The 21,901-nt window shown below is 44.5% G+C and overlaps 1 protein-coding gene across 4 annotated transcripts in view; it reads right to left on the bottom strand.

The window, feature by feature from the left end:
• LOC110485795 (patatin-like phospholipase domain-containing protein 6) overlaps window positions 1-21,679 on the bottom strand; it is a 36,926-nt gene extending 15,247 nt beyond the window's left edge. For all 4 annotated transcript variants that reach the window (XM_036940440.2, XM_036940442.2, XM_036940441.2 and 1 more), the window contains exons 1-24: window positions 21,433-21,679; window positions 14,087-14,184; window positions 12,667-12,720; window positions 12,356-12,443; window positions 8,853-8,935; window positions 8,647-8,738; window positions 8,345-8,485; window positions 7,930-8,089; window positions 7,372-7,452; window positions 6,373-6,501; window positions 6,191-6,271; window positions 5,768-5,975; window positions 5,402-5,502; window positions 4,891-5,070; window positions 4,274-4,351; window positions 3,655-3,860; window positions 2,863-2,994; window positions 2,475-2,598; window positions 2,042-2,231; window positions 1,783-1,932; window positions 1,475-1,538; window positions 1,217-1,385; window positions 765-947; window positions 45-163 (exon numbers count right to left, since the gene is read on the bottom strand). In XM_036940440.2, coding sequence (XP_036796335.2) covers window positions 45-163; window positions 765-947; window positions 1,217-1,385; window positions 1,475-1,538; window positions 1,783-1,932; window positions 2,042-2,231; window positions 2,475-2,598; window positions 2,863-2,994; window positions 3,655-3,860; window positions 4,274-4,351; window positions 4,891-5,070; window positions 5,402-5,502; window positions 5,768-5,975; window positions 6,191-6,271; window positions 6,373-6,501; window positions 7,372-7,452; window positions 7,930-8,089; window positions 8,345-8,485; window positions 8,647-8,738; window positions 8,853-8,935; window positions 12,356-12,443; window positions 12,667-12,720; window positions 14,087-14,143 — 2,870 coding nt within the window. In that variant the 5' untranslated portion in view covers window positions 14,144-14,184; window positions 21,433-21,679. The remainder of the gene's footprint in view (window positions 1-44; window positions 164-764; window positions 948-1,216; window positions 1,386-1,474; window positions 1,539-1,782; window positions 1,933-2,041; window positions 2,232-2,474; window positions 2,599-2,862; window positions 2,995-3,654; window positions 3,861-4,273; window positions 4,352-4,890; window positions 5,071-5,401; window positions 5,503-5,767; window positions 5,976-6,190; window positions 6,272-6,372; window positions 6,502-7,371; window positions 7,453-7,929; window positions 8,090-8,344; window positions 8,486-8,646; window positions 8,739-8,852; window positions 8,936-12,355; window positions 12,444-12,666; window positions 12,721-14,086; window positions 14,185-21,432) is intronic.
• Between the last annotated feature and the right edge of the window lie 222 nt (window positions 21,680-21,901).

The raw sequence follows: 21,901 nt of genomic DNA, 5'->3' as shown, positions 1-21,901 counted from the left end.
ACCATCTACAAAAGAGAGTCTGGCACAAAAGAGAGTCCACTGACCTGGCACCTCCTCCTCCCAGCACCAGAGCGATGCTGTTCCCAGTCAGTACCCGGGCCAGCCGAGAGAAATCACTGTGTCTGTCCGCTGTCTTCTCACACACCTTCTCATACACCTCCCTCTGCCCGCACACACACACACACACACACACACACACACGTTTATTTCAGATGATAATCTGAGCAATTTGTAGGCTTCCATGCGCTTGAGACGAGAGCTTGTCCAACCATTCAGACTTGGGCCTGGTTAGCGACAGTTGCTATCCACCGAAGCGCTGTAAGTGGTTGGTAAGCTTGTCAATGGATCATTTCCCCAAGACGACATGGGCTGGGTTTCCTAAAGCCTTTGTAGCCAAAGCACTATGTTATTTCTCTTGAAAACCAAAACTGGTGTTATTCGTAGAACAGCAAAGGGCTTCCTTTTGAGCCGTCACTCGGTGCAGGATAAAACAAAAAAAGATATAGATTGGACGAAGAGGACATGCTCAACAGGCTATTCAAGTATCCAGAAAACCTTTTCTTGCAAACAGACTAGCCTCCTCTCTTACCACATCGTCAGAGCTCTCTTTACAACCGTCCTCATCCTCAATCTAACGGAGGAACACAATCAGATGTGGGCAAAGGTCGGTGTGTAACGAATGAATAAACGAATGAGAGAAAAGCACACAAAAAACAAACGAAAGTTAGAAAGAGAAGTCATGGCATCTCCCCAGGGAGTCGCACCAGTTTCGAGGGGCTGCGTCGTGAGAAGACCCGGCGGGGGCAGCGGAGGTGGAGGTGTCCGGAGCACCAGCTCCTCATGTTGAGCCACTCTACGGTCCTGGAGGGCCCCGAGCCGTCCTCTTTATGGAGCAGCACCAGCTGTTTCAGGGCCCTCACCGCGGTGTTCTCCAACATCTGCTCTAACTAGAGAGAGAGACAGAGAGAGAGAGAGACATGGTTAGATACAGTACTGAGGATAAGATGCAGTCATAACTAGACCGTTTAAAAAAAAAATCTCTACAAATAAGCTTAAATATGAGGTTCATGTATAATTTCACAACGAAAGTTTTAAATTGAACAAATAAATGTAACGAGGCAGCTTGTAAGTAGAGTAGCTTCATAGTTCAACCAATCCTCCAAACATTGAGCCCCACCCAAATCAACCTCCAGCTCTTTACCCTGTCCCCTCCTACCTGTCCCAGTGCAGGTTCCTGTTCCCCCAGGCCCACGATGAGGATGCAGTCAGCCTGTCTGATGCAGCGCTGGGTCCAGGGAGTCATACTGCTGTCTGTCTGGTACAGGACTATCCTGTTGATGTCCTCCTGCTGGGCCAGCCAGCCAGACAGACGGTACTCGTGGATACTGTTGCGAGGGGAGAACGAGAGTTAAAAACAACCAACTGGTATGGATACCGCAGAGGGAGAGAGGAAGAAGAGAGGATAAAAACGGACCTATCCAGAGCGGAGGCCCCCAGTCGCTCTCTGATGATGTCACTGGTCAGCAGCAGGGTAGGTCCTACACGTCAAGGACAAATAGAAATGTGTCTAATATTTCCGAGAGAACAATTGATGTATATAAAATTGAATATCACGGTCGCTCAATGTAACAATTTAGTTAAGGAACAGAATAGAACAACTTTATTGTCCACAGAATCTACTCACATTAGGCAGATGTAACTGTTAACTAATATGAAACAAGTCGTTCAAGTCATAGTAAGGTTTGATTGACAGTTGCTATGCTAGTCTCTAGAGGCGTGTACCTATGGCACTGAGGGCGTGGCTGAGCTCCAGGTTGAAGGCGTTGATTGGCACCTCGTCGCAGATGGGCAGTACGGCCACAGTGGACAGGTTACTGGCCGGGTTGGTGACGTCAGGGCTGGACGCTACACTGGACAGGCCGAGGGCAGAACCTGGAGAAGTACAGGGTGAGAGAGAGAGAGTAATGGCTTTATCTAGAGGACAAAGAGGGCAAGTGTGTGTATGCATACAGTACATGACTGTGTACACACACACACACACCTGAGAATGGTCCTCGGGCCTGTTGCAGGTTCCCCAGGATCTTCTGTCCCAGCAGGTGGATCAACCTGGTGACCACCTGTGGGTACCTCCTCTTGATGTTGTTGAGCGTTCCCTCTGGGAGCTTGACCAGCTCTGTGTCTCTGACCGCGTGGACCGTGGTGGCTCTGGGCTGTCGGGTCAGAGCCTCAACCTGGGGAAAACAGGAGGAGATTGTGAGAGCTCCAAAAACAATGGGATTTAAAAAAGGTATAGTGTCCCCAATGATCTAATACAACCCAAACATACACTATACACACACACAGGTATAATGTAAATACACAAGGTTGACTTTATTCTGAATATTAGCTTTATAAACTAATATAGTGACAACATATTCTGCCTTTACATAGAAGACCAGAACGATGAGAGCTGTAGAAATGGGCCAAAGTCTCACCACTCCTATGAGGTCTCCTCGACCGTACTCTCCTACCAGCTCCTTCTTCCCGTTAGCTTTACGTATAACAGAACGCAGACGTCCGTTCAGAACTATGTAGGTGCAGTCCGACTGGTCATCCTGCCTGGAGATACGAGGAGAGGAGAGGTGGAGAACAGTCCGTTCAGTTATCATCAGACCCCCTGAGTGGTTTGGTTTCAGGACAGTGTACATTTGAGCGTGTCTGTGCAAGGCTAGAGTTTGAAACGTATGAAAGAAAAATACCTTCAGATAGGTGATATTGTCAGTCAGAAAAAGTTTGCCTGCTTGTAATAAGAACAAACACACCAATACAGATTTTCTGGTCAAATTAAAAAATACTGCCATAAGAGAAGATTTGTCCAGATACCTATAGAGGGCTCTGCCGGCCTCCACAGCCATCCAGTCTATGGCGAAGTCCATCTGTCTGACGAAGGGGGACATGCGGATGGCTACGGTGTGGGCTGCACTCAGAACCACACTGGGCTGTTCCCTCATGATCCTAAAGACAGGGGGCAGCACAGAGCACACCAGATCAGGAAAAACACACAGGCAGTATCTCCGGGGAGAGACAGTCACTATGCTTAAATATCACAGGAACTGATAAACAAAGCTAGGGTTAGAAGTGTTTGCCACTTTCGAACCACTTCCGTCTTTTCTACCATGACCAGATAGACAGTAATAACCAGCATCTTATCAACAGTGAGACAGTTGTGACATAAAACGAGAAATGCATGTCTGGAACTGAAGCCAACCTACTTGTAACAGATGGTGTAATAGTCAACAGTCAGTGACTACGGGTATATTTCAATTTCATGTAATCATCCAACATCCTGCATTCCTCTACTTCTAAACCAGAGTTAGGCTTAAACTAAATGGTCCAGCTTAATGCCCAGACTGTGAACGATACCCCTTTCACACAGAAGGGTTTAGCCCAGGGGTAGGAAACCCTGTTCCTGGAGTGCCACGGGTACAGCAGGATGTTGTTCCAACTAGGCACCACACCAACTGAGCTAATTGATCAGTTCAGCACTAAATTCAACACAGCTGGTCTTCCAGGTCGGTTAAATCAAAAACAGGAAGTGCCTGCAGCCCCCCCCCCCCCCCCCCCCCCCCCCTCCTCTTTAGTCTCTCTCTAGTCTGGTCTCTACTAGACACCCACTCGTAGAAGTCAGACTTGGAGATCTTGAGGAAGGTGCAGTCTCTGTTGGCCTTGATGGTGAAGATGAGGGGCTCTCCAGTCAACACGGCCAGCTGGCCCACCATCTCACCCGGCTGGGTGACAAACAGGCACACCGCATCCTGCTTGTCGATCATCCGCTGGTACACGTGGAGACAGCCGGACAGGACGAAGTGGAGACTCACATCCTGAGAGGAGAAGAGGGAGTTCAGATTTCAGGTCTCATGTTTTGTTTTTGTGTGTTTAGAGGGGTTGAAGAAAGGCGAGTAGAGGAGGGGGTAAGGAGCTGGGGAGGGGAGAATAAAGTGTATGGGAAAGAGAGGGATTTGGAGGGGAAAGATGTCAAGGAAAACATTAAGGGATGATAGGAATCTGTAATATCAAAAATCTATAATGTTTTGAAGACTTCTCCCTCGTAAAATTGGGGTATTAAACAGTCAGGTTGGCATGTATTGTCATGACGATGTAGACAATTTAGACTTTGCAGCTGGCCCATCTAGGGGAAAATCGCTCAGTTCTGCCTCCATGACAAGATTCATGACAAACGTCAACCTGCATTCAAACAGAGGAAAGGACATCTCTCCAAGCCTCAGAAAAGTACCTGGTCTCCTTGTCTAGCCAGCACAGTTCCTGCCTTGGCGTGGTGCAGAGTCACTCTCCCATTCAGCAGAGCGGGGTCCTGGCAGAAGAAGGAAAAAGAACAGAACGAGAGAAAGAAAGAAAGAGTGAGACAGCGATAGAGGGAGGGAATGAGGAAACGCTCTTGGTGGTGAAACAACGTCTGGATTCCCCTTTTGCTCTCCTGGGCTGCAAATCAAGAGGGTTGGCAAATATACGGACGGAGACAGAACTTTCGATATCGTACATTTCAGATGCTCGGTTCCAACCATAACAGTAGATTGTGAAATGGATCTGTAAGAAGCTTAGATAAAAGGAGTCAGAGGGAGAAAGTGCTGGTTGATGTCCAGTAAGGAGACATGTTTTGAAAAGGGGAGGTACTACTTGTCCAATAAGAACACTTTGGGCTTTGCATTTCAAAATATCTTGTCTAGACATGGTACATTAGCCCAAAGGCCAAAGTAACTTGGTGATAGTTTTTTTTAACACAATAATCAGGTAAATGCCACATGATTACATTGTTACTAGAGTCATGGTTACATAGATAGCAACCATCGACTGACCATGTACTAAGGTTACTAAGCAGTAGTTAGTACTAACCTCTATCCTCATGAGTTTGAGGAGCTCCTTCAGGGCCTCCTCGAACAGGGCAGGGCTGGGGCGACCAGGGACGGGTCCTGGTCCTGGTGAGAACTGGTTGTCCGGACCCCCCTCCTCCTCGGGGTACAGGTACACCCCCGACGGCACCTCGTCTACGGTCACCCTCCTCTCCCGCTGGTCCTGGGAAAGAAACAGAAAACATGGAGGGACATGAATGTCAATTACAGTACACAGTGCCTGGTCTACTTTGAAGTGCAGATCTATGATGTACAAAGATAAGAGTTAGTGGTCTACTTTGAAGTGCAGATCTATGATGTACAAAGATAAGAGTTAGTGGTCTACTTTGAAGTGCAAATGTGTATTTTAGTGCACTAGGATGACTGTTAGTGAATAGATAAACTGTTGAATTACTAAAAAAATGTCTGTTTGGATTTTATTTCAAATGTAAATACATATTCTGAGATGTCACTAATATCCAACGTTGTGTGTGTGAACACGCGTATATACTGACCCGTGAATAGGTGGGTGGTGTGTTGCCGTCCTCAGCAGAAACTGAGATCCGTCCCCTCTCGTAGGCCATATCGAAATCAGACCGCAGATTCTTCTGCATGCCTGTGTGTAGACACCACACACACACACCACAGAAATCATGTTAACACAAACACGTGTAAACGCCACAGTCAACAGTCTGAGAAGCAACAGAGGTAAGTTACATACTAGGACCATAAAGCACACTAACGTAAAATGTTAAGTCAGGTCACTAACATGCAGTAAAAACTGGACTGAAGCCACAGAGCTGAAGTTACATACTAAGAATGTCGATGTTAACACACGGACAGAGAGAGGGATCGAGAGACCGACAGAAAGAGTTAGTCACCAGCGATGTCTACAGGCATGGAGATGGTCCTGCTGAGGGTTGGTGGGACTGTGGCTCCATCCTTCCCAGGATCTGATGCGTCCTTCACAGCGGCCTCGCGGTCCTCCGCGGGCACGGTCAGGCTCCCGAAACGCTTGCCGTGGCGCTGGGGGCTGGTGCGGGGCACGGGGTGGGGGGACAGGGGCAGCAGGCGCAAGAGCTGCATCTCCTATAGGAAGGGGAGGACAGGGGCATGGGAGAAAGAGAGAGAGGAGGTTAGGGTCAATGAAGACAGGCTGAATTAGCAATGTTATAATTACCAGGTCAGCATTGAAAAGTGACAAACAGAATGTCCATGTGTGGGTGCGTGTATGTTTGAGGATCTGGGTGGTATGATGAATTGTGGCGCCGTGTGTGTGTGTGTGTGGGGGGCGCTTGACTCACGTGGCTAAAGAGCTCGTTGGTGAGCCCTAGGTAGTTGTGCAGCGCCAGAACGGTTACTCTTTGGAGACGAACCATGATGATCTGCATGAGAAGACAGAGGGAGGAAAAGGTCACATGAACATCAAGAGAAAAACACACGTCCAAGCCTGGTGACAAACACACACACACACACTGCAGCTTACCTGGACCACACGCACCAAGCTCTCAGGGTACTTCTCGAAGATGGAGAGGAAGGCCTCGACGGGTAGACGCAGTACGGTGGACACCTCAGCCGCCCGCGCCGACACCGTCCTGTACGGCTTCTGGTGTCCCTGAAACACACACACACAGTGATAAGGTTCACACACACACACACTCTCAGAATATACTGTACTAACTCAATATTAGTGACTTTACAGACATTTTGGAGACTTGAGACATTTTACAAGTTCCTATTTTCAGCAGTAAAGGGAGGGGAAGTTTGTGTTGAGAGTGGTTCTCACATGCTAGCTAGGTGTACCTGAAACAAACACAATGACAAGGCCCTTTCAACGCGGTCCTATTTATTTAAGTCAGTTACGAACAAATGCTTATTTTACACTGACGGCCTACCCCGGCCATTGCAGTGACTTGGGTGAAGCTTTTTTTTTTTTTAAATGTCCCTGTGACCCACGCACTAACAAAGAACTGAACTACTCAGCTAAATGTTTATTGTCACAAGCCAATAAGAGGGAACTAGCAGAACCCACCAGCAGAAAGCATTGCTTTAGAGACGTCTTCCACTTCCCTTTGTCAGCCGTAAAGCAAGGGTTCCAGGATGTTTGTGTCAGGTACTTTTCCCCAATTCTAAATATAGGAGTTAGATGCTAGCTACCAAATCCTCTTGACTCTAAAAGGGTCATGTGTTTAATAGTTCACTGTATACTTCCCACCAAGAGTAAAAGCGCACATAAGCCACACTTGTCATATCATAGTGCTTCACGATATAACATTAAATTGCAGAATCATCATGACTTTGATACGATTCAACTTTAGCGGCTACGATTCAACGCTCGACTTCCCTGACTTGTTCCTTGACTAAGTTCAAAGTTCTGACTGAAACGTGACAGGGACAGACAAAGGGGTGACTCAAACAAGAAACGACACCTGGCATGGTGGTTTAGGGAGTGTGCAATGCGGGACAGGAAGTGGGCGCGTCTTACGGTGATGACGTCCAGGATGCTGAGGAGGCTGTGGACACTGTCTCCGGGGTACACCTCCTTCACCACACCGTCCTTGCCGTCCTACAAACACACAGGGGTAAAACAGAGTACTTCATAACAAATGAACATGGACAAAAAGGCACATACATTTCTGAGTTAAAAACAAAGCACAAAATAACACAGGCAAACAGTACAATTGACAGTTATCGTGAAAACATTCTGTTCATGTTAAGTTATTCCAATCATTGCCCAAATGCAAGTTCATCGTGGCCACAACTTTCTAAATTCAGAGATCATTCCATTTGATCCTTTTCCTTCATATTGGGATAATCTGAGTCAAAAACTAAATAGGTGGTAATCATTATTTAATGACCTACAAGAGAGTTAATTGTTAGAGAACTGTAAGCCCCTTATGAGAGTACCTGTTAACTCGTTAGCACGGACGGAGGCTCAATTGTACAGAACGCAACAACAACAAAACTAAAATGTAAATGTCTGGCCATTTGTGTTCATGATAAACACACACAGGTGCACAGACACACACTCTCCCTCTCTCACCATTCCAGTAAGGCACAGTTCTAGTTTTCCGTCCTGCACCACGTAGATGCTGCTGTCAGGCTGGCCCGGTCTGAAGACGTACTCTCCCTGTTGAAACTGCAGGAACACCATGTGTTTACACAGCTCCAGGAACAGAGGCTTCTCAAAGTGGCCCAGCACACTGCAGAGAGATGGAGATGGAGAGATTACTACACACACAAAAAAGTGATTGACTGACCTACGTATCACCCTGCATCATTAATAACTACTCAATATTATTTGAAGATCAGTCAGTCACAATTTACCCATGATACATGGTGGTTTGATACTTGAACACACACGTCTCCTCCATATAGATAAGAACTCCACAACATCTTAACACACACACAGAGTACACTCTACACACACAAACAAACTCGGAGAAGTCACTACGTACCGGACATTCTTAAGCATGTAGAGCACCTCGGAGGGCAGGTGGGAGTTGGCCACGTCAAACTCTGTAAGGTCGGCCTCCAGCACTGAGGGAGGAGGCTCCTTAGCTACCAGGGTGGGCACCTCCTTCTTAAAACGCAGAATCCTGGAGGGAGGAGAGGGGGGTGGGGGGGGGGGGGTGGAGAGCAGGATGAGAGAGTGGGAGGACAAATGTATAAGAGACTATTGTTCTCTACTCTGTAGTCACTATGTTTGTTAGCATCATGAATTAGAGTAGAGTAGACAGGGTAAACCGTGTTCACACACTTTTTGGCAATGTTGAGCATTTTCTGCTTCTTTTTGAGTCGTGGGCGAGTGGAGGAGGCTGTGCCCACCAGGGAAGAAGTGGACTGGGACACCTATGAGAGCCAAAGGTCAAAGGTCAACTAGGACAAAAAGACACATTGTCGAACAAAAGGGTACCATTTTACTTTGCTAGAATCCCCAAAACGCATCCCACCACAGCCACTAACCTTGCGCATGATCTTTCGCCCATAGAACATGACCTTGTCCCTCTTGCGGAATCGATACTTGGGGGCCTCCTGGGCTTGCAGGTCTGTGAGAAGTTAAAACATACATATAGATACTAGAGCACGGACACAAACAGTATGGCAATGTGAACAAGATAAAGTACCAGTATGAACATTTTAAGATACATTATAGCAAGCTAAAACCATATAGCAAGCTAAAACCATATATTCACAAGCAGTTGACTGGACGATAGTTTGGTCAATAGGCTGCTGTTCGACCAAGATTTTGTTTTAGTCGAGCAGTCGCAAATGGATAAAAAAAAAAAAAAAATCCATGGCACATCTGATTGACGCCTGTCTCAGTGGACTAATCCATTGAGGAGGCCGTGGGTATGCCACGGTCCAAGATGAAAGGGGGTGTGGCTAAAATGCATGTCTCTCTCCAGAATGGCCTCTCCCGCCATTTCGTATAAATTCATTGTTTCATAACTTAATTGTGTGAATTATTTGCCCTTTGATTGTGTCTATCAATTCCCCATTACATATATCACCAGTAGTAACCTACATTTAACGTTAATTACCAATCTACAATGTTTGTTTGGTTATGGTAATTTTATGGTAATATTATTATTATTATTATTAGGTCTACAGTCGTTTACTGTTCTCATTGTTGGAGTGGACACGTTGTTCGCAGTGCTCACAGCCTACGCTACACTTCTGAGAAAAAAAGTTTTGGTTCATTTCATTCCATTGTCTTTTGTTTAGAACACTCCTGTCAATGTTAAGTAAGGACGTGCACCTGATTACGCATATAGAAGTAGGCCTAGGCTACCTGGCCTGCGTGCTAATGGTGGCCTATAAAATGTGCCCGTTTGGGGATGTCTGATAGTATTTCTGATTGTCTTAACTCACCACCACTAATAAGCTGTAGAGCTTCTCAAAGAAATGCTTTTCTTCACCTCAAACAGAACGTTAACAAAGTCTGGTTTTAGAATCCATTTAGAATGACAATAGTTTGTCAATGCATTTGGAAAGGGAAACATCTAATGCTCTGATCGAGTGGAAATGTCATAAAATACCTGGATTACTTCTTATCCTTTGCACAAATAGCCTACAGCTGTGTCTGTCTCGAGATCACTGGAGCAGGAAACTGAGGGCCCAGAATATTTGATACAATGTTACAAGTTTGCTAGCAGGAGCTTCAGGCTGGACCCAGTTGATACAATGTTTCAAGTTCGTTGCAGACAGGCCTTGCATTGCCAATGTAATTGATAGGATACTTATATTTAAAATCAGGATATTTTATATCTGCTGGATGCAATGTTTTTATTTATTGGCTTTATGTAGGCAACTTGTACATAGTTGGCAATAGAAGTTACTTTTAGATTTGTATCATTTTCATTTAGATAGAATTTAAATTAACCACATGACAATGATTTTGAGATACAAAGACTATTAGAAATTAAATGAAACTGTCATGAAAACGTGCATATGAAAATCAGAACTGGCACGCAGATCGGTAGACTTGGTAAGATAAATTGGTACTCCAAATCAAAAAGGTTGCCGACCCCTGGTGTTGCCTATTAACGGCAACTTCAGGAGTTTAACGGCAGAATCTGCGAAGGTGAGCGGGAGGGTCATGAAAAGATTTAGGCTATCTTGACCTCTGGCTTCCTCTTGAGCCATTTGTCTTAATTATTTAAATCAAACAGCGTGCTTAAAGCATCAGACAAGCTTAATACACAGATGATTTTATTAAACACATAGGGTGTCTATACACTACATGACAAAAAGTATGTGGACACCTGCTCGTCGAACATCTCATTTCAAAATCATGGCCATTAATATGGAGTTGGTCCTCCCTTTGCTGCACTCTTCTGGGAAGATTTTACACTAGATGTTGGAACATTGCTGCTGGATCTTCCTTCCATTCAGCCATAAGAGAATTAGAGAGGTTGTGCACTGATGTTGGGCCTGGCTCGCAGTCGGGGGTTCCAATGCATCCCAAAGGTGTTTGATGGGGTTGATGTCAGGGCTCTGAGCAGGCCAGTCAAGTTCTTCCACACCTGGCATCTGCCAAACAGATTAGTCCGTCGGACTGCCAGATGGTGAAGTGTGATATATCACTCCAGAGAACACGTTTCCACTGCTCCAATAGCGGCAACCTTTACACCCCTCCAGCCGACGCTTACAGGCTGACTACACCGCTCAAGTCGCGTGCCCAAGCGTTGCTAAATAAATTTTGAAATCTATATTATTCAATTATTGTGCGCCAACGAGCATCTGTGTTGCCATGGGCTAAAATAGAAGTCAATTCTATTTGTGAGGCAGCTCGCGGTGCAAGTCCTGCCTCTCCCATCTCCTCATTGGTTTATAGAAGCAGGTACCCACGTGCCATCTCCTCATTGGTTATACCCACGTGGGTTACTTAAAGACCAACGAGGTCAGTGGCGGTAATGCACCTAATTTATGAAAGTTGCCAATATAAAGTCAAGAGATGAAAAAGCCTAGGAGGAGAGATGACTAGAATCTATTTGGTTGACCGTTTTATGTGTGGCTTAATTGTCGGAGCAGGACCTTGTGCATTTCAGGTAAAATAACAACTCAATGTTTATTTCCCAGGACAAATTAGCTAGCAACAGCAAGCTAGCTAAATAGGTCAAATTAGCTAGCAAGTGCAAGCTAGCTAGCTAAATTGACATAAATGTTCAATGCGTTTCGACCGGTCCCCAAATTAATGTAATTGGTTCAGAGTTTGTTTTGATATTTTAACCTGCGTGTCGTCATCAAGTTTGGTGTGGGGGGACAAAATACATTAATGCGCAGTGGCGCACACGTGCAGCCGGTTTGGGTTCCGTGTTAGCATTGCGCATGGTGATCTTAGGTTTGTGTGCGGCTGCTTGGCCATGGAAACCCATTTCATGAAGCTCCCGATGAGCAGTTCTTGTGCTGATGTTGCTTCCAGAGGTAGTTTGGAACTCGGTAGTGAGTGTTGCAACCGAGGACAAAAGATTTTTATGCGCAACAACACTCGGCGGTCCCGTTCTGTGAGCTTGTGTGGCCTACCACTTTGCGGCTGAGCCGTTGTTGCTCCTACACATTTCCACTTTACAATAACAGCACTTACAGTTGACCGCTGCAGCTCTAACAGGGTACACATTTGATTAACTGACTTGTTGGAAAGGTGGCATCCAATGGTAGTGCCACATTGAAAGTCAGAGCTCTTCCGTACAGGACATTCTACTGCCAATGCTTATCTATGGACAATACATGGATGTGTGCTGGATTTTATACACCTGTCAGCAACGGTGTTGCTGAATATACTAATTTGAAGGGGTGTCCACATACTTTTACACTCAGTCTGACAATTTTTTGGTGGTTCGGGGACAGCACTAGAAAGCTCTTAGGTGTAAGTGAAGGGCAATCGCTAGTGTAACTGAAGCTAGCATTTATTTCATTTTATAGTTATCGAAGAAAATGCATTGGAGAGAGAATGTGACACGTACTTCTGAGCTGGATCCTCCGCAGCATGAAGAAGATGAGGATGGCGATGAGGATTATGGCGATGCCCGCACCAATCACCATCCCTATCATCTAGAGAGAGAGAGAGAGAGAGAGAGAGAAAGACACACACACACACAGAGACATGGACAAAGAGCGACATGGACAGAGACAGAGATGGACAGAGATGTAGAGAGACAGACAGAGGGAGATGTGGAGAGACAAAGAGAGAGGTGTGCAGCAGTTGATTAGAGCATAATTACAACGGCTTCATGGAATGAAACACTGCACACCAGACTACAACATACGAACTAACCATGCTAGTCTGTAGCTCTTCCTCCACAAACGCCTTGATGTTGTTAAACCCTTCCTGTTGGTAGACAAAAAAAGAGAAGTGAACAACCGTATAAAATAGCCTATAGACTATGTACTGTAGACAGGGAGCTTTTTCCAGAGCTGGGAAAGCTCCGTTACTGAGTTAAGTAACTGACGTATAAAGGAATTCAGGGCTTGGGATTTGCCATGCCCGGGGAAAAGAACGTCAGAGAAGGGGGAATGATGACGTAAAATAGTTTCATCTGGGTTGAATCAGGAATCAGGGGGGGGGGAATCTTAAATACATCCAGTCACCCAATGTGTTGAGTTTGGCCTAACTATTTATCAACACCCTCTTAGGTCAGCACCCCACCCCACTTGCTCTTTCCTTTGTCCCCCCCTCCTTCTCTCAGTCCCTTCTTACCCAGCTTAACTCAAAAAGCTCCATATAAATATATGGGACAACACAACTCACTAACAATACTTTTAATGATGATGATGATGACTTTTATTATACAGTAAGCCTATTTGCCTTCTCTCGATATGGATTGAGTTGCCGTGCGCCCATGTCAGCCTGGCTCGGAGACCAACAATAGGAACAGTGACTGTCTGCTGCTTTACTCTGCTGCACCAGACTTTGGCTGTGATCATCTGACTATACTGTACACAGCTGTGTGTGTGAGTGAGTGAGTGAGTGAGTGAGTGAGTGAGTGAGTGAGTGAGTGAGTGAGTGAGTGAGTGAGTCAAGAGAGATGTCTAACTCCTATGCCATACACACCCACACAGTTGGGGACCAAAGCAGAGAAATGACAGGTCTCTAACTCTAAATCAATAGGACACTTCTCTCCAGGAGGATATCGTAGAACTTGAGTGATGTCCTGCCAAAAGGACCTTCCCTGTTCTAATTCCTTCCCTGATTAAGACTAGGCCCTATATGACTCACTGAAGGAGTGGAGATCCTAGCTCAGAGATAAGCTTATTTACAGTTTTGCTGCAATAGAAAGTGTGTGTGAGAGAGAAGGGGATGGTTGAGTTGACCACTGGTCACATAACCAATCAGATAGTGTATAACTATGGGGCAAGGCCAATGGGCTTTTAGTACTCTGGCTCTCAGCCAATCAGTGACTGAGCTGGAGGGCGGACAGTGCTTATTGATCAGGAGAAGAGACAAAAGAAAGGACTTAGCTGCAGTTATTGATGAGAAGTTGGTTATGGTCTGACAGATGGTGGATACTGTACATACTGCAGAAGACATTTCGGTTGAATTCATACAATTGTGCAACAGACTAGGTTCTCACTCACTCACTCACTCACTCACTCACTCACTCACTCACTCACTGTAGTAGTTGGTGAGGTCAATGGGGCTAGAGTAAGTGGTAGAGGACAGGATTTTGTGTGTGTGTGTGTGTGTGTGTTCTTACGTCCAGAGAGGCATTTGCATGTTCTTGGCCCTCTTGTTCCGAGGTGCTCTGTCCCATTCTAACCCCGCCTCTTCACCAGGCTGGTCCATCAACGGCCTCTAAGGAGACAAAACAGGATGTTGGCATTAGACATGCAGGCTACTGTTTACGTCACTCACTCACTCTCTCACACAAGTAGTAAAGCAAATAGCTTTTCAGTCGCACGGAAGATAAACCTGGACTTTTAAAAAGAGCAATGACTAATAAAATGATACGAAATACTATCTAGTATGCATTTATGACTCATTGCTCTTTGTGAAGGTTGTCCAGGTTTAGGGCTGCAAAATTCTGGTTGGAAAATTCCCTGAATCAGGAGGCAACAAGCAGGAATTCTAGAATACTCCAACCAGAATTCCTGGAAAACCTGGGAACTTTGGGAAAGTCACCTATCCAGGTTTCTGAGAGGTACTGCTGTTTATAGATACGTACTGTATATGTGTTTATGCATGAACAGCAGAGCCTCTCAGCCAATCCCCATCCGTTCCCCTCCCCCACTGAAACTGGCAACATGATCATCTCCCAGTCCCAAACGGAGTTAGAGATAATAACAGTGCTCCAATGACACACAGGTAACGTCCCAAAGGGCATCCTATTCCCGACACAGTGCACTACTTTTGAACAGAGCCCTAGTCAAAAGTAGTGCACTATATAGAGAATACAGTGGCAGTTGGAACACATGATCCAGAGACAGACAATCCTACTGTGCCCAGATGGCATGGCATGGCACTAATACCCCCCTCTTCCCATGACCATCTCCCTGAGGGCTGGTCCTCTAAGAGCGTTTATCCCCCCTCTTCCCATGACCATCTCCCTGAGGGCTGGTCCTCTAAGAGCGTTTACTACCCCCCCCCCCCCCCCCCCCCAATCCCTATTTGGGTTATTCAAGTTCCTTGGTGTCCACATCAACAACAAACTAGAATGGTCCAAACACACCAAGACAGTCATGAAGAGGTCACGGCAAAGCCTATTCCCCCCCAGGAAACTAAAAAGATGTGGCATGGGTCCTGAGATCCTCAAAAGGTTCTACAACATCGAGAGCATCCTGACCGGTTGCATCACTGCCTGGTACGGCAATTGCTCGGCCTCCTACCGCAAGGCACTACAGAGGGTAGTGCGAACGGCTCAGTTCATCACTGGGGCTAAACTGCCTGCCATCCAGGACCTCTACACCAGGCGGTGTCAGAGGAAGGCCCTAAAAATTGTCAAAGACCCCAGCCACCCCAGTCATAGACTGTTCTCTCTACTACCGCATGGCAAGCGGTACTGGAGTGCCAATTCTAGGACAAAAAGGCTTCTCAACAGTTTTTACCCCCAAGCCATAAGACTCCTGAATAGGTAATCAAATGGCTACCCGGACTATTTGCATTGTGTGCCCCCCCCAACCCCTCTTTTACGCTGCTGCTACTCTCTGTTTATCATATATGTATAGTCATTTTAACTATACATTCATGTACATACTACCTCAACTGGGCCGACCAACCAGTGCTCCCGCACAGTGGCTATCCGGGCTATCTGCATTGTGTCCCACCCACCACCCGCCAACCCCTCTTTTACGCTACTGCTAATCTCTGTTCATCATATATGCATAGTCACTTTAACCATATCTACATGTACATACTCCCTCAATCAGCCTGACTAACCGGTGTCGGTATGTAGCCTCGCTACTTTTATAGCCTCGCTACTGTATATAGCCTGTCTTTTTACTGTTGTTTTATTTTTTTTACTTACCTATTGTTCACCTAAAACTTTTTTTGCACTATTGGTTAGAGCCTGTAAGTAAGCATTTCACTAAGGTCTACACCGGTTGTATTCAGCGCACGTGACAAATACACTTTGATTTGATGACTCCTGGGATTTAGGCCTAGCGACGACCAATGAAACTCCACCCCCATCTGTTCACTTCATCTCGCCACTTCACTTTTCTTCCTCCCACTCCCTCCATGTATCCCTACATCACAGCAGACATTCCAGACCCCCCAGCATCTCTCCTAACCCATGTGTTGACGTACATAAATGCAAGTATGCAACCCAAACAAAGTCTTTATAGGCCACACACTGAGCACAGACAAACAAGCAGCTAGCTTAGCATTCAAACTAGACCGATTTAATCAGAATGGCTGATTAATTAGGGCTGATTTCAAGTTCTCATAGCAGTCGGTAATCTGCATTTTTGGACACCGATCATGGCCCGATTACATTGCACTCCACGAGGAGACTGCGTGGCAGGTGCTAGCTAGCATTAAACGTATCTTATAAAAAACAATCAATCTTCACATAATCACTAGTTAACTACACAAGGTTGATGATATTACTAGTTAATCTAGCTTGTCCTGCGTTGCATATAATCGATGTGTTGCCTGTTAATTTATCATTGAATCACAGCCTACTTCGCCAAACGGGTGATTTAACAAGCGCATTCGCGAAAAAAAGCACTGTCGTTGCACCAATGTGTACCTAACCATGAACATCAACGCCTTTCATAAAATCAATAAACAAGTATATATTTTTTAAACCTGCATATTTAGTTAATATTGCCTGCTAACATTAATTTATTTTAACTAGGGAAATTGTGTCACTTCTCTTGCGTTCTGTGCAATAGAATCAGGGTATATGCAGCAGTTTGGGCCGACTGGCTCGTTGCGAACTGTGTGAAGATTATTTCTTCCTAACAAAAAACAGCCAACTTCGCCAAACGGGGGATGATTTAACAAAAGCGCATTTGCGAAAAAAGCACAATCGTTGCACGAATGTACCTAACCATAAACATCAATTCCTTTCTTAAAATCAATACACAGAAGAATATTTTTTTAAACTTGCATATTCAGTTAAAAGAAATTCATGTTAGTAGTCAATATTAAACTAGGGAAATTGTGTCACTTCTCTTGCGTTCATTGCACGCAGAGTCAAGGTCTATGCAACAGTTTGGGCCGCCTGGCTCAATGCGAACTAATTTGCCAGAATTGTACATAATTATGACTTAACATTGAAGGTTGTGCAATGTAACAGCAGTATTTAGACTTATGGATGCCACCTGTTAGATAAAATACGGAACGGTTCCGTATTTCACTGAAAGAATAAACATTTTTGATAGTTACCGGATTTTACCATATTAATGACCTAAGGCTCGTATTTCTGTGTGTTATTATACTATAATTAAGTCTATGATTTGATAGAGCAGTCTGACTGAGCGGTGGTTGGCAGCAGCAGGCTCGTAAGCATTCATTCAAACAGCACTTTACTGCGTTTGCCAGCAGCTCTTCACAATGCTTCAAGCATTGCAACTCTATGACTTCAAGCCTATCAACTCCCGAGATTAGGCTGGCAATACTAAAGTACCTATTAGAACATCCAATAGTCAAAGGTATATGAAATACAAATGGTATAGAGAGAAATAGTCATATAATAACTACAACCTAAAACTTCTTAACTGGGAATATTGAAGACTCATGTTAAAAGGAACCACCAGCTTTGATATGTTCTCATGTTCTGAGCAAGGAACTTCAACATTAGCTTTTTTACATGGCACATATTGCACTTTTACTTTCTTCTCCAACACTTTGTTTTTGCATTATTTAAACTAAATTGAACATGTTTCATTATTTGTTTGAGACTAAATTGATTTTGATGTATTAAGTTAAAATAAAAGTGTTCATTGTTCATTCAGTATTGTTGTAATTGTCATTATTACACATACAGTGGGGCAAAAAAGTATTTAGTCAGCCACCAATTGTGCAAGTTCTCCCACTTAAAAAGATGAGGCCTGTAATTTTCATCATAGGTACACTTGAACTATGACAGACAAAATGATACATACATACATACATACATACATACATACATACATACATACATATTAATCGGACGATTTTTGTATCGGCTTTTTTTGGTCCTCCAATAATCGGTATTGGTGTTGAAAAATCATAGTCGGTCGACCTCTAATTCAAACCTCCATTGACTGCCACTGAAGCTGATCAAACATACCCTAGCTAGGCTAACAGACAGATATTTAGCCATAAAAGCTAATGTGATATGGTTAAGGCCTACTACAGTGCATTCGGAAAGTATTCAGACCCCTTCCCTTTTCCCACATTTTGTTACGTTACAGTTTTATTCTAAAATAGATCACATTTTAAGAAATCCTCAATCTACACACAATACCTCAATGACACAGTGGGATTTTTTTTTTTTTTTTTTTATGTTTGCAAGTTCATAAAAAATGAAATACAGAAATACCTTATTTACATAATTATTCAGACTCTTTGCAATGAGACTCAAAATTGAGCACAGGTGCATCCTGTTTCCATTGATCATCCTTGAGATGTTTCTACAACTTGATTGGAGTCCACCTGTGGTAAATTCAATTGATTGGACATGATATGGAAAGGCATACACCTGTCTATATAAAAAGGTCCCACAGATGACAGTGCATGTCAGAGAAAAAACCAAGCCATGAGGTCAAACTGAGCAACCGCGTGAGAAGGGCCTTAGTCAGGGAGGTGACCAAGAACTTGGTCACTCTGAAACAGCTCAGGAGTTCCTCTGTGAAGCTGGGAGAACCTTCCAGAAGGACAACCATCTCTGCAGCACTCTACCAATCAAGCTTTTATGGTAGACTGAACACCATCTCTATGGTGAAGCATGGTGGTAGCAGCATCATGCTTTGGGGATGTTTTTCAGCGGCAGGGACTGGGAGACTAGTTGGGATCGAGGAAAAGATTAACAGAGCAAAGGACAGAGATCCTTTATGATAACTTGCTCCAGAGCGCTCAAGACCTCAGACTGGGGCGAAGGTTCACCTTCCAACAGGACATCGACCCTAATCACAAAGCGGTTGTAGCTGTGGGACAAGTCTCTGAATGTACTTGAGTGGCCCAGCCAGAACCCAGACTTGAACCCGATCTAACATCTCTGGAAAGACCTGAAAATTGCTGTTCCTGTGCACCAACGCTGCCCATCCAACCTGACAGAGCTTCAGAGGATCTGCAGAGAAGAATGGGAGAAACTCCCCAAATACAGGTGTGCCAAGCTTGTAGCATCATACCCAAGAAGACTTAGGGCTGTAATCGGTGCCAAAGGGGCTTCAACAAAGTACTGAGTAAAGGGCCTGAATACTAATTTCTAAACCTGTTTTTGCTTTGTCATTATGGGTTATTGTGTGTAAATTGAGAAGTAAAAAAAATATATATATTTTAGAATAAGGCTAACGTAACAAAATGTAGAGAAGTGAAGGGGTCTGAATACTTTTTTCAAATGCTCTGTATGTACTTTTGAACCCCAGCTATAGGGATAATCCATGACATCATGGTCTAGGAACCAGAGGCCAAGAGCTGCATTGGATGAAAGCAGAGAGAGTGGTTGACAGTGGACTGTCATATTGCATAGCCTGTCACAAACAGACCTGAAACAGGATGTGTATCATCAAAGTCTATTCTCTCTACTACCCTCTCTCACTGTTCATTTGTGTTTGACTCATTTAACCACCTGCTGAAGCAAAACTGTAAGTACCCAAACTATTGAATATCCCTATGTTCATAAATGCCCATTTTAATGAAATACCATGGTAAACGTGATTCCACCCAGCCAAGCAGTACCGTCTGGCTCTGGAAACATCACATGCTCTGCTGGTCTGTGCTGTATAGACAACAAGGAGACCCAGGGTAATCATATAGAAAGGAAAACCTACACGTTTCCATTGGCTCATCATGACATTTTCCCTGCCCCTCACACACAGCTGAAGTGCTAGGCTTTTGTTGTGGAAAGAATTAGCTCTCGAAGGATAAAAGACAATCAATCTGGCAAACTTAAAGTACTGAGTGTCCAATGATCCCAAGAGCGAGTTGCCGTGTCCCTTCATGCCATCTCAGTGAATATTAAGTGTTGTTGTCACAGTGTATATCCTATTGTGTAACACGTAGGCCTATGCTAACTATTGCATTCATTGCACACTACTACAAGGCTTGGGCTAGCAGAATTATTACAGCGTAATAAGATCACGGTCAGTGAAAAGGGTCAAATGTTACAGAAATCTCCTCTAGCAGAAGCAGCTGTCTCTCTCTCCCACTCTGCAGTAACGCCTCCATATAGCTTGGTGGCTATTCCCATTGTCCTCAAAACAATGCTGCCAGTGTTGATGTCCCTAGGCCCAGGCATGGGCAAACTCTCTTTCCCTCTCTCGTCATTCCTCCTCCCCTCCCTCTCACACCAGGAGAAATAATAGCACAACCAAACCTGTTTTATTTACGTACACTGCCCATTCTGGGCCAGGGATTAACACCACCAACAACAGCCTATAGCATGTTGTTTATACTGGGTCAGCCTGTCAGACCCTAGAGAACAGACAAACTACTGTGGTGACTATGGACAGAAAGTACATGATCTCTGACTTAGCCAACTTTCTATGATGTGCAATAACGAGGGCCATAGAGAACAGAAACCAGACGTAAGCATATAGCCCAACTTGACCTTTGCTCCCTAAAGTCTATCAATTAGCATGAACCATATTACCGTTTTCAAATGTGTAGGTTAACTAGAGTATCGCCTTTGTGGCATGAATTAGTAGCTCATGAGTTGTGTGCAGTTGTGAACGGTCGCAGGACAGTGTGGCAATAGTAGGTCAACTCGGGTTTCTATGTCAAAATAGTTGTTGCATAATTCGCGTGTAGCGTTGCATTACTATAGCCCTCATTAATAACCTGGTCTGCCCTTCTGAATCTAACGTAGCCGCATTCTCGGTCGGACCTGCGCAAACCGTGGGTATGTTTTTGCGCAGAGTACGGTAATGAAACTGGTGAAGTGGTGCTAATTTCGTGTCTAGGCACTCATCTACCTTAGCAGTACTACAGGGCCAAATATGATCTGGAAAGCCCATTAGAAACGTGTACTCAATTAAGTAATCTCATTATTTTGTAGCTAGTTACATAGCTAACAGTTACAATGTGTGCCGCTACACCACAACATTCAGTAGCCTGGTTACGGTAGCTAGCTAAGTTGACACGCTTTGAAACAGCAGGCAAGCATCATACACCTACCTCACTGTCCCTGCTGGCTAGCCGTTAACTAGCCGTTAACTGCAGAAAAACCACCAGAATCTGGTTAATGCAAAGATGCAGTCTTTTGACCTCAGCAGGGACAGTGCTTATTGATTGACATGCTCGGCACAGCCTGCGCGCTATCTGGACATTTGGTGACACAATCTCTACCACAAAGACGCATCCATATGTCAATTTATTCAGCTAGACAGACCTCTCACTATAAATGTCATGATATTTATCGACATGTAAAGTGACTAAAACGATGAACACCCTTACCTGAACTGCGTGTTTCTCGTCAAGCTTTACAGTACTGTCAAATAACACACATAGCGGAAATTATCTGTAATACAACTCCTCCTATTTTTTTATTCTACATGAGCAGCAGGCCAATCAAAATCTGAAATCGTGGATATCTAATCCAATCTGCATCCAGGGATGAAATGTTACAACATAGCCCGCCTATCTAAATATACATATGAGAGAAGTAGCCAGTCGCACTGCAAGGTTGAGAAGGGGACGCTACAAATAAACCTGTGATTGGCGAGGTGTATATGACTGACGATTACACTAACCAGTAACAAGAGATAACAAACCAAAAATGTACTGTACAGTTTATGCATGATTTTAGTAAATTAATCTTGATAACTGAACACTCACTTTAGCTGCTAATAAAATATTTATGATGGATCCTTGAACCCGACTACAAACTAATGACAATACATATTGATCAACTGGGTATGTAGTC

This window comes from Oncorhynchus mykiss, chromosome 13 (assembly GCF_057628025.1).
Source record: "Oncorhynchus mykiss isolate SJ-2025 chromosome 13, ASM5762802v1, whole genome shotgun sequence".
Classification (NCBI taxonomy): Eukaryota; Metazoa; Chordata; class Actinopteri; order Salmoniformes; family Salmonidae; genus Oncorhynchus; species Oncorhynchus mykiss.
This window is presented reverse-complemented; position numbering and strand designations above follow the sequence as displayed.